Source organism: Humulus lupulus, chromosome X (genome assembly GCF_963169125.1).
Source record: "Humulus lupulus chromosome X, drHumLupu1.1, whole genome shotgun sequence".
NCBI classification, from domain to species: domain Eukaryota; kingdom Viridiplantae; phylum Streptophyta; class Magnoliopsida; order Rosales; family Cannabaceae; genus Humulus; species Humulus lupulus.
The window spans coordinates 214,575,060-214,588,303 of NC_084802.1; the positions used below are offsets into that span (position 1 = coordinate 214,575,060).

General features: G+C 33.7%; 2 protein-coding genes across 2 annotated transcripts; one reads left to right on the forward strand and one right to left on the reverse strand.

The window, feature by feature from the left end:
• Positions 1-1,420: 1,420 nt before the first annotated feature.
• On the forward strand, positions 1,421-4,680 carry LOC133803700 (pentatricopeptide repeat-containing protein At5g42310, chloroplastic-like). Its single transcript, XM_062241810.1, has 5 exons — positions 1,421-3,328; positions 3,430-3,582; positions 3,863-3,934; positions 4,048-4,271; positions 4,427-4,680. The coding sequence occupies exons 1-4, from the start codon at positions 1,568-1,570 to the stop codon at positions 4,153-4,155; spliced, it is 2,094 nt and encodes a 697-aa protein (XP_062097794.1). The 5' UTR covers positions 1,421-1,567; the 3' UTR covers positions 4,156-4,271; positions 4,427-4,680.
• A 747-nt stretch (positions 4,681-5,427) lies between these two features.
• Positions 5,428-8,713, reverse strand: LOC133804350 (uncharacterized). The gene is made up of 11 exons (XM_062242515.1): positions 8,358-8,713; positions 8,034-8,091; positions 7,766-7,876; positions 7,441-7,578; positions 7,099-7,168; positions 6,962-7,017; positions 6,712-6,837; positions 6,468-6,607; positions 6,153-6,225; positions 5,987-6,061; positions 5,428-5,898 (listed from the first exon to the last, which is right to left on the reverse strand). The coding sequence occupies exons 1-11, from the start codon at positions 8,492-8,494 to the stop codon at positions 5,581-5,583; spliced, it is 1,302 nt and encodes a 433-aa protein (XP_062098499.1). The 5' UTR covers positions 8,495-8,713; the 3' UTR covers positions 5,428-5,580.
• Between the last annotated feature and the right edge of the window lie 4,531 nt (positions 8,714-13,244).

Below are 13,244 nucleotides of genomic sequence, written 5' to 3' on the forward strand. Positions count from 1 at the left end.
CGCCAAACTCGGCCAACCAATCCAGGTCCATTCACCAAAGTCCCCCTCCGTTTACCAAGACCCGGGTTTATCGACGGAGATCCTGTCCCAATCTCGAATTTGGGGGCCGCGACCTCCTTTACCGTACCTCAGGGGACATCCCGGTACGCGGTCTCGGGTTTATACAACCTGCCCCGACGATGGTCCCAGCATACTCTCTCGGATGCCCTTTGGGCCTTGCCAAGACTTGGGCTGCCAATATACGTTATCCCTTCGCCGAATGGGCCTGATCTGGGCTTTGGCTCCTAGGAAATCGGCCCATGGACTTAGAGTGTGGATTCGTACACTTTGGAAGAAACGGGGATACAATTATGAAGTTTGTAATCTTCAATTTTCTCTAGGGTTATTCTTAGTTCACTCTTGCAATATTGTGTTGTTTGGTTGTATTTTCTCATTCTTTGATGTAATTTTTTCAACATTTCATGTGTAAAAAAGGGAAAAATCTTGGGTACAACAAACTTTTTATGCTAAACTTACAACACATTTCTATTTTCGGTACAATAGTTATAATTTTATTTTTTATATAATAATATACATTATATATTGTAGTTATTTAGAATATTCTGCAACATTTCAAATAATTTACAGTACCAAAAACCGGGTTCAAACAAGTTGTTTTATACTCGTATAAAAAAAAATTAGTACACATGCAACAAATAGTTTGAACCTTATTTTAAGTCTGTTAAATTTTCTGAAATTTTAGAGAATATTTTAAATACTACAATGTACATCATTATAATTTTTTTTTTGAAATTATAATTATTTACGTGTCGAAAATGACTACTAGGTGTAGGTCCGTCACAAAAAATGTGTTGTAAAAAGAATTACCTATAAAGAAGAACTAAAAAATTAAGATTTTTTTTAAAGGGTAAAAAAATATTTAATGGTTAAATTTGGTAGTGCAATCCAAACATAATAACAGCCCAAACACAAAAAAAAAAAGTGGAAATTAGATCCTGTACCTATTTTAAATGATCCACTTTAATTTTTACCTATTATTTTTAACTTTTATTTTAGTACCCAAATTTTTAATTGATGTACCCATTTTACCCCTTCAATTACATGCTTTTTTTTCTCCTTAAACACACTACAATTAGAATGTATTTCCAATTTAACTATAATATGACACATATAATACATATTACAACAACAATTAGAATCATGTGCTCAAATAAGGATAATTTGGGAAATCTCATGATAATAATGTGTAAAGTTCAACTAAATATATTTAATGTCTAATTTTAGTTAACTACTCCTTAAAAATGGGAAGTTTTTTAACTTTAAAAAAAAAAAAAAAAAAAAGAAAAGAAAGAGAGTACAAACTTTGGGTTCTTTTTTATGCAGTAACTCCCATAATATCGGCAGTGTGATTGGATGCGATCGAGTTCACAGCAAGAAATCTGTGCCCATCTCCTTTCTATTCCTGAACGAGTGAACTCTGCTTCAGCAAAAATCGAAACCGATAAACTCTTCTTTTTTTCCTTTTCCCAAAGCTCAGTCTCAGTAGTCTCACTCTTATTTTCACATCATGCTTCTTCTGCCGCCACCACTCTCGGCAAGATTCCCTTCTATTCAATTCCACCACCATTACATATTCCAACTCCAACCTCTACTCCTCTCAACGACCACTACAACCACAACCACCGCCGCAGCACTCGCAACCACCACCGCCTCTTCCGGTGAACCCTACTACTCTTCTTCAAAACGACGCTCGGACGACCAAAACGACGCCGTTCCGTTTCGTAACGGCCGGTATGATTTCTCTCCCCTATTGAACTTCCTTAATGATACCCCAGCTGATTCTGATTCGGGTTCGGATTTGGAGTCTCCGACATCGCTTGACCCGGTGGAGTTCCAGCTGGCCGAGTCTTACCGGGCAGTGCCTGCCACTGTCTGGCATAGTCTTCTCAAATCACTTTGCTCAAATTCCTCGTCTATTGGTCTAGCATACGCCGTCGTTTCATGGCTTCAAAAGCACAACCTCTGCTACTCCTACGAGCTTCTCTACTCGATACTCATCCACGCGTTGGGTCGGTCCGAGAAACTCTACGAGGCTTTCTTGCTTTCGCAGAGGCAAAACCTGACGCCATTAACGTACAACGCTCTAATTGGAGCTTGTGCTCGGAACGATGACCTAGAAAAGGCACTGAATTTAATAGCTAAGATGCGCCAAGACGGGTTTCCTTCGGATTTCGTTAATTACAGCTTGGTAATCCAATCCCTAACTCGCAAAAACAAGATTGATTCCCCTATTTTGCAAAAGCTTTATAGGGAGATTGAGTGTGATAAGATTGAGCTTGATGGGCATCTATTGAATGACATAATTGTGGGTTTTGCTAAAGCTGGTGATCCTAACCAGGCTATGCATTTTCTATCAGTAGTTCAGGCCACAGGGTTGGTAGCCAAAACAGCTACATTGACTGCTGTTATATCAGCTTTGGGGAACTCAGGTAGGATAGTGGAAGCTGAAGCTTTGTTTGAGGAGATTAAAGAAGGTGGATTGCAGCCAAGGACTCGAGCTTATAATGCACTCCTTAAAGGGTATGTAAAAGCAGGTTCTTTGAAAGACGCTGAGACCATTGTTTCAGAGATGGAAAAGAATGGAGTTTCACCAGATGAACGCACTTACAGCCTTCTTATCGATGCATACGCCAATGCGGGTAGATGGGAAAGCGCCAGAATTGTGTTAAAAGAGATGGAAGCGAGCAATGTGCAGCCTAATTCTTATGTCTTCAGTAGGATCTTAGCTAGTTATCGCGATCGAGGGGAGTGGCAAAAGACCTTCCAAGTTTTAAGGGAGATGGAGAGTAGTGGTGTGAAACCAGATAGGCATTTTTACAATGTGATGATTGATACTTTTGGCAAGTTTAATTGCCTTGATCACGCAATGGCTACGTTTGAAAGGATGCTTGCAGAGGGAATCAAGCCTGATACCGTTACTTGGAATACACTCATAGACTCTCACTGCAAGGCGGGGCACCATGACAGAGCAGAGAAGCTGTTCGAGGAAATGCAAGAGAGTGGCTGCTTGCCTTGCGCCACAACATATAACATTCTGATCAACTCTTATGGAGAGCAAGAGAGATGGAGTGATGTCAATGGCTTGTTGGGGAGGATGCAAAGTCAGGGTGTTCTTCCAAATGTAGTTACTTACACAACACTTGTCGATATATATGGAAGGTCGGGGAGATTCAATGATGCTGTTGACTGCTTAGAAGTAATGAAGTCTTCAGGCTTGAAACCATCCTCAACTATGTATAATGCCTTGATCAACGCTTATGCACAGAGAGTATGCTCCTAGCCTTTAGATATGTATATATATATGTGTGTGTGTGTGTGTGTTGGATGTGATATGGTGAATTTTTAACCTTTATTGTAAATTTTTGGCAGGGTTTGTCTGAGCAAGCACTGAATGCCTTCAGGGGCATGAGAGGGGACGGCCTAAAACCCAGTATTTTAGCTCTCAATTCACTGATCAATGGATTTGGTGAGGATAGAAGGGATGCTGAAGCCTTTGCCGTACTTCAATACATGAAGGATAATGTAACTCATTGCTTAATATCGTTCAATTTTTTTTTCCATGCTCATTTTCATTGTTCTTATTAGTTCAGATGGTTACGCATATAGTTTGTTTCCATAATTTGTGAGGTTCGAGTCCAGGAATCCTGGACAGTTACATAGCAATTACTGTAATTTTCTGGTTCCCAAATATTGAAGGGTTAAGCGGGGATCTCGTTTCAAAAGCAAAAAAAAAATTCATTTTCATTGTTCAAATTTGTTTGACTGCCTTGATAAAACTTCACTTGGTTCTTTATAACTGCAGGGCTTGAAACCAGATGTTGTGACTTATACTACCCTAATGAAAACTTTGATTCGTGTTGAAAAATTTGATAAGGTAAAGATGAGTTCTTCTATTTTCCTTTGTAACAGTGTAGCTAGCCATTGTGTTTATTTGATCATTTTAGCATGTTGTATTGTAAAAACAATTTTCATGGTCTTGAATTTCAGGTTCCAGCTGTGTTTGAAGAAATGATTTCATCAGGGTGCAACCCTGATAGGAAAGCCAGAGAAATGTTACGATCTGCTCTTAAATACATGAAACAGTCGCTGAAATAACAATTGAGCAGAATCAGCAGAATTGAGCTATACAACTATGTGGGATAACATATGTTATCTGTTTTAGTCAACTATAACAAGGACATCAACCGAAACCATTACATACACCGTGCGTGGTAAGCTAGCTTATATGCATAACCATATAAAATTTCATGTTCTCGGCAAGATTTCATGGGATAACAACGTGAGATTTCATGTTCTTTCTTAACCCCCCCCTCCTTTTTTTTTGAGATTACAAAGGAAACTCTTTTCTTGTTTGATGCTTGTTCAGGATATGATAACCTGGTCAGCTTGTTAACTTGGAAAGGAACTGAAGATGAAGATGGAAAATTATAGATGAGTTAGAAAAACTTTAGCTCTACCCTGCACAAATTCTGGCTTTTTTATGTAGATTTGCAAGTAAAATTATTTTTCTTATGTATAATAATGATGCACTATTTATTATTTATAACTTCTCTTTTTTTTGTATTGAAAACAACATTCATTCTTGTACTATAAAGCAAAACATAATTACAATTTCCTATTGTCAATGTCTATTTCATAGTTATTTTAAAACTTTTTTTTAGCGTCAAAAATCAAGTTTTTATGGGAGCATCACGAAAGCATCGCTATTGCTAGACTATTGTTTTATTTCTTCAATATATTGAAAAAATGAGAGCATCGCAGAAGCATCGTCGGAGCATCATTTTTTATATTAAAAAAAATCGTCCAAGCATTGTTTTATTCAAAATTTTGTAGATCTTCAAAAGCATCATCGTTGCATCGTTTTTTACATTAAAAAATTGTCCGAGCATCGCTAAAGCATCATTTTATTCAAAATTATGTAGATTTTCAAAATTATAGATCTAAAAAAGAATGTAAGCAAAATTAATAAATGATACATCTTCAAAATCTTATAACGTTTTAAGTGAATATTTTTGGGAATCTAAGTTTTAGATTTGATTTTGAATCTTTAAATTAAAAAAAAAATGATTGTGCTTTGATATGGTGCTTCAATAGTGGTGAAAAATGGCGATGTTAATGACGAGGACGATGTTAATGGGACAACATTGAGATGGTGCTCTGCCACCGTGGAGAGGTGGTGCCATCTTAGAGAGAGAGAGCATGAGAGAGGAGGCTGTTAATGGGATTGCTCAATGTTTGGAGAAAATCATACTTTTTCAATAATTAAAGGTTGTCATATTCTTTTGATAAGGCATACTAGAAAGCATAGAAGCTCAAATTTGTCTATTGGAATAGAGGATTGGAACAATTAGTTGTGACAAGCTGAAATGTTAGATCCAAGGTTAAAAAATAAATAATTACACAAACGGCCCAATAATTGTTCCTGTGGTGGTGTGTAGTGTACAACAACAACAACAAAAAAAGACAACCAATCACATTCTTTCAAAAATCGAATGTTAGACCACCACTATATAAATGATGTCAGATAGGAATAGCAGAAACAATTGGTCTACTACACTTGCCTTTAGATATTCTAGAACAGAACATGAACATTAAAAGCACAGAAGATAACAAAAATAGCCTAAAATATGTTCTTATCTCTTGCATCCCAAGCTCAAAGACCTCCTTCTTCTTCCCATATCTACTACTCCTCTCCATTAAATACCCGTCAAGATACTCATCTATAGATACCCACTTTTCCAATTTGGATGCAGAAGCCTTGTAAGGGACTTCACCAAGCTGGTGTGGCCCTAATTTGAAGATTGTGAAAAATGCTGCAGACCAGTCATTGAGAACTCTCTGAAACTCAAAAACAATCCCCATTGTTAAACCTCTTCTCAACTCCTAATAAAGAACAAAAAGTCTAGAGATTTAATGTAGAGCATACATTGAATGTACCGAAATCGGTGGGATTAAACATTTTAAAGCAATCTTTAGTTGAAGCAGCTTCATCGCCGTATATCTGTCAGTTGACGAAAAGAATGAAGATGGTCAGCTCAATGAGAAATGTGCCAAATTTAAATAAATTTAAAAAGATAAACAACTTGACAAACCTCAAAGGTAAAAGCCATGGGCACCTTTACAATGTCATACATAAAATCAGTTGCTGTTCCATGAGCCAGGTACCTATAATATGGGACATAAGATAACCCCCATTATGTTCTAACTTAAAAATGAACCAAGGACACAAAAATAATGAATGCATTGTGATTATTATTGTTATCAATGCAGCATTGCCAACATGTGGCCAACCACATAATGAATTACGTTTATTAATGAATATTCAATAGTCTTTTAAGTCAGTACTCTAATATTGGTGAAATGCTACTCCAACCATCAAGATTGTTACTAATGGCAAGTATTATTACCCAACGGAGCCTCCACCAGACCCAATCATGCAACGTTGGTGGCAATGAAGAAGGTTCACTTTCTCAAGTAACAACTTCATTCGCTCTGACAAGACTCCATCAGGCGTTCTGTTTTTATGGTCATAAGGCATAAACAATGCCTGGAAGAAGGAAAAAAGAAGCAATTGGAGATGTGATAATGCAATATTTACACAAATGGAAAACAAAACAGATGGTAGTACAGACATAAATCATAATCAGTTACCTCCATTCCGGAATGCACATTAATCCATATATGTGGATCAAATGACAAGGCAAGTTTCCGCATTATTTGAGTTTCAGGCTCGCTAAATGGTGCAATTCCAGGATTTTCCTCGTATGGATCAAAATCCTATGATGGTAAAACATTAAAGATGAAATCAAACGGTTTTGAGCATACGATCTAATGCTTATTCTAGGTCTTGAAATAGCAAAGCAAACAAAAAGGATTTAGAAATACAACAAGCTTAGCAGACCTCTTCTTTTTTGCCCCAGTCTACGCTCCAATTTCGGTTGAGATCAACACCTCTTCCTGCCACAAAGAAGAAAACCTCAAAATTCTATTCATCCACAGAATAATATTTCTCACTGTGACTACAACAAACTAGCTCACCGTTTCTTCTCTCACAAAGATCTCCCGATTCAACTAGTTCACGACCGTTCATGTTTTCCATCGGCACTACCTGATATATCATTAGAGATCAGAGTTCAAACAGTAACAAAGTAACTTAAACAAATACAAAACTAAAATAGCTACAATTTATAACAAAAGGCTACTTTATTGTTTTATGTTTCCTCTGCTTATCATTGTAAAGAATGGATGATCAAATATCAGCCGATTTTTTGGCATACAATTTACATCACCAGGGAGAACTAAAACAAAAAAATTGCAGCTACCTAGATTCTAAGTATGGAAAAAGACTTTTCTAAGTTATAAAAGTAGAAGAGAAGTTACCTTAATAATGAGCTTATCAAGAGTACTATTTAAAAAGTCTGAATCCATGTTAGGTAGAAAGTGTTCCCCACTCAAGACTGAGAGAATCCTCAATGCAAGTTCAGATGTAATAAGCTCCCTTCCATGCTGTCCAAAACTCTGGAAGACAAGGAATCATCTGTCAAAAACAACAGCCAATACAAATCTGAGATTATCTACACAGTACCCACAACTAACCCCAGATGTAAATTCTTATCAATTTCTCTAGAGTCCGTTAAGTATATATATATATATATATACATACACACACGTACATATATGGATAATGAACTGTTGGAATACTTACAAGAAGGATTCGATACATTAATCTTTCATCACTCTCCTCCCTTCTCCGGCCGTATGTCACAACTGCAACCTCAGCCTGGTACCCTTTGTTTCTAGATGTAACTGTTTTTAACTGTTTTAGCATATGAACAATTAGAATTGCTATGTAGGTGGCCACGATGAACTCGAATCTCAGACTTTTTGGACTACTCTCTTGGTAAAAACAATTAGAACCTGATTCAAATATATAGCTACTAATTCAAATACAATTTATAGATTAGACAACATACACTGAGTTTGTCTGGATGACGATGCACTAAACCCTTTATCTCTTTCATCAAATCATCTCTGCAAAAAAATCCCATATTAGAACCTCAGTTCCTCCCTGAGAACTAGACCCAAAGTAAATTTGTGTTAAGCTTAATGACTACACAATAATCAGAACAGAACAGTAAAATCAATTTGATAGCATTGATAGAGAACTCCAAGATTCGAAGTAGTGCTAAGCGAAATCAACATTACATTAAGCTTCCGAATCAAAACAATTCACTCAAAATTGGTCGCTCTCCGCAAAAATTATAAAGTTAAAACAAAGCTTTGACTATAAGATTTACCTGGAATGGTAGAGATCGTGGTTGATGTGGGTGAGATCGGGTTTAGCATCGACAACCCAAAAAGCTTGTAAGGAAACCAAAAAACACAGACCCAAAGACAACCCAGAAGCGTATAGGAGAAAACGGAGACGACCCATATCAGAGACTCGAAGAAGAACTAGAAAGAAGGTTATGGTTTGAAATTTTGGTTGCTTATGCTATTGTTTCTATACTTGTCCTATCTCCATGTTCATTACAGTATCCCCACGGCGTGTCGATCCATTTAGTTGTGGAAGTTAGTATGCTTTCCATCATTCTTTCCAAGTTTCAGACTTTATGCTTCGATGTCTGGAGAGAGGACCTTTCTCTCTCTTCCTGTGCTTCGATGTTTCCACGTTCAACGGTCTCGATAGCTCCAGTTATTTCAAACTGAGGGGTCCACGAAAGGGATTGTGGTTGGGTTGGGCCCATTCTCACTGACTATTCTTCCCTTTTGGATAATGGAATCAGACCATTACAGGCCCATGGGCCCCTACTTGTTGGGCCACAAACCATATGTTCCGATTGCCACTTTTTCTATTTTTTATTTCTTCTTTTTGCATAAAAATATCTAGCCATGATATGAAAGTGGATGCTGCTATTAATTATAAGACAGTTACTGGAATTGGAACTTTGATATGGGCTGAAGATAATTTATGTTTGGGAATTTTTAAAAAAATATGGCTTTTTAGCTATCAATGTGTAAAAATATGAGAATTAAATTTTCCGTAATTTGTATGGAAAAATTTAATTAACAAAAACTCAGTTTATGAGAAAACTAATCACATATTGGAACTCAAAATTAAACAAAAAAAACATGAGCAAAAGGAGGGGTATTATGGTATTTAACATAGCAAAAACTCCTCATCCGAAACTTGAGTCCATATCATGTCTTTAGCCAAGCCACCTCTTCTCTTTCATTTTGCCCTAGCCGCCACCTCATTGTCCTCCACTCGCCTGCCTCACCATCACCACCATCATCTCCGGCTACCCACCCTCACCACCTAGGATTTACCTTAGGCGTGCACCTCCGTGAAACCCAGCCAAGAACACTAGTCGCACCATCGACGAACATAGCCCCAATCCGCGCATCTCTACGCGATTCCATTCGCGAGCCCCCAAATCCAAAACGACGGGGATTGGCTAAGGCGAGGGATGTGCTGGTGGTGGTCAGAGGCGAGGGTGAAGGGTGGCATCTGGGCTGAGTGCGATTCGTGGTGCTTGGAGTTGCGCAAAACGACGGGGATGGCTGGGGTTGCGACGGGGTTTTGCGCTCAGGGGATGGGGGGTTCTGGTGATAGTCGGAGGCGAGGGAGGAGGTTGGTTCTTGGTCAGATTTTTTTTTTCTATCTTCATATCTGTGGTAACTGGTTACCTTCACGTTCTTTGTGTGTATATTTCTGGAAGTAACTGGTTATCTTCACGTTCTGATGTGTGTATATTTTTAGATTCTTTATGATAACTGGTTACCTATGTTACTAAATCGTACTTACTCTTCCTTTTTTTTCCTTCAAATTTGATGTTTATTTTCATTTCTAATATGAGTGACTCGTCACCCCTCTTAGGGTAACTGGTTACCCCCCTGATACATGTTATTAACCTCTAAGACTATTTTTTACATAACTATGAAAAATCAAACAAGTAACTGGTTACCTCTCTGGATAAATGTTATTTAACCTAGCTGTAGGATTTTTTTTTATTGTGAAAAATAAATTAAGTAACTGGTTACCTTACTCAGGATTTGAAAAAAAACGTACAATCTAAAAAAAAGAAAAAAAAATGTTTATAATAAATAAAAAAATAATATACACAACTCATATTACAAAAAAAAAAATTAATAAAAAATTTGCAAAACAACTATGGAAAATTTTAATATAAAAATAGTTATATAAAATTAATATAAAAAAATCAAATAAGCTAAAAAAAATAATCAAATTACAAACATACCCTTCCAAATGAATAAAACTTGATTAAGAGTAAAACTATGACATAAACAAACTTTTATAAAAAAATATTAGAAACTAAACGCATAAAAGTGATTTTTTAAAAAAAAAAAATCATAGTTTAACTTTTTTTGAAAAAAAGCCATATTTTTGCAAACTCTATTAAAAATATCATATAACATGTAATTTTGTTTAGCTTGTTTTACAAAAATAAAAATCAGACTACTTCATACCACGAAAGGTGAATCTCACATAATTTTCTTTTGTCTTTTTTGAGTTTCTAAATAGGATTTAATATCTCATTTTGAAAAGTAATACTTAATTTGTGGTCGTAGGTATTGCAAGACTATCAAAACGAAGAGAGAAATTACTGCATTGACACGAATGTTTTTTTTTCGTAATCTTTTTCTATTCCCATAAAGCCTTAGCTTAGCTTAGCTTTTTTTAGCTTTTCTCTTCCTCTTGGCTGGAGTGCTACCAGTTCTTGCACCGCCCGTGTTTTAGCCGAGAGGGTTGGATCTCGTGGTAGTGATTTAGGCATTTCTTCTTCTCGGCTTCGGCAATATGGACGCCTTCCTCCTCGGTGTCCAAATCTAGGCTTTGTTTCAGAGACTCCTTACTCTGGGGTTCGTGGTCTAGCGGTGTATGACATCGGTGTTGATGAAGTTTGTGGATTAGAGCCTAGGGAAGGGTTTTTTTTGGATTGTTTTCCAATGTGAGATTGGTAGTAAGTATCTAGTTTGTTTCATTACCTACTATCTCATATGGTGTGATTTGTGTTGACGATCATAAATTTTAGTGTGTTTGTCGTTCTATATGCCACTTTAGTAATTTTTGATGCTATTTGCTCTTTTTTTGGGGTTGTAATTTGTCCTTTTGGCTTATGAAGTAGCTATTGTATTGATTTGGATCTTTCTTGAATTAAATGTTGGGTATTACTTTAAAAAAAACATGAAATGTGATAAAATAATATTTATGAAGGCTTTTTTTTTTTTCTTTTATCTCTTCTATATAAAAATATATAGAATGTGTAGATACCATGAATTCTTAATTTTAACAGTTTCTTTTGTTAACTTTAACAAAATATTTCAAATATTTAACGGAATATACTTTTAAAACCAATTAAAAATAAATATTTATTAATTATATTAATATAAATTAAAATATAATTAGATATTTATTAATTATATTAATATAAATTCAAATGTTATAAAATATTATTATAATAATATATAACATATAATATTTCATCCTAATTTTTATAAAATTTGACTAGAATAAATATTTAGTAATTATATTAATATAAATTTAAATATTATTATAAAAATATTTAATACAAAACTAGATATTTAATAATTATATTAGTATAAATTTACATGTTATAATATATTATTATTACAATAATATATAATATATAATACATAATAAATATATTATATATAAGTATCGTGTGTGTATAAATAGTATGGATGTGTAATTAAATAAGAAATTAGAATAACATTTATCTTCTATCAAGAATAAATATGTTTATTCTCCAATCATTGATGTGTGATTTGAATAATATTATGAATGTTTTGTATATTAAATGGGGTAGTTTGTGATCTAAAATGTTATCGTATTTTTTTTTAAAATCTTCTATCAGGAATAAAAAAGTTTATTTTCTAATCATTGAAGTGTGATTTGAATAATATCATAAATGTTTTGTGTCTTAAATATAGTAGTTTGTGATCTAAAATGTTATCGTATTATTTAAAAACCATAAACAGTGTTTTAGTTAAATTTTTTTTATATGTTTATGTCATTCATTTATATATAATATTGTTTATTTAATTTAGATTTATATGATAATCATAAAAACTCAATAAAAATAATTAATAAATTTTCTAAATAAAACTAAACAAACGTGTCCCCTTATTTAGACCTAGTATATATATAAAACAGAAAAAAAAAATTGAGCCTATTAGTAAATGTATAAATATCCATTCTCAAAATTATAAAATAAAAGTAATATATGAATATTGAGGGATTATATATATTTTTTTGTTCGGAAAAACTTGTAAATAGTGTTAAAAGGTTATAAATTAAAATTGAGTTTAATTAGCAGATATTTTTACATTGTTTGTTAAATATAATAATATTTTTACATTATTTCAAATATAAAATATATTAGTAATAATTTAAATAAAATACAAAATAGTAAAGTGATAATTGTTTTTAATTTATAACCTTACGTAAATGAATTTGTTTACTATAAAGTTTTTTTAATAAAAAATAAGTGATAAATTAGTAAGGAGTACTTAAGCTGTAAATTTTATTATTCAAATGATTAAACTCAATAAAGATAATAAAAAAATGAATAAAAATAGTAAACAAAAATATTGGTAGTAATTTTTTTTTACAAAAAGACATTACAAAAAATTATAATATCAAAAATGGGTTTTACAACTTAAAAAAATGGGTTAGACTGAAAAAAAAAAAGTGGTTAGATAAAATATAAGGCATGCAGCCCCTCCATTGATTGATAATAAAAATAAACAAAATTTTGCTTTATTATTAAATATCCATCTCAAAAGTATAAAAATTGAAGAAAAGAAAATAAAATGAAAATAAAATATATATGAATGATGAAATTCACCTTGAACAATAATAATTACAAAAATAAAAGATATTTTTACATAAGATACTTAATTTCGTTTCATTGTCTTTTGTCTTTTTTGTGTTATTTTCAAGTTGTTTTTAAGTTGATGCAGTTATTTGTTTTTCTTAAATCCGTTTTTTTTTTAAATTAAGAACTGTAAAAAAGTAAAAAATAAAAACTGAAAAAAATATGTATTTAAGAAAAAACCTCAAAATAAAATATATTTTCTCTCTCTTTATTATAGAATTAAAAACTATTTTCATATTAAAAGAGATAATAGCATAATCT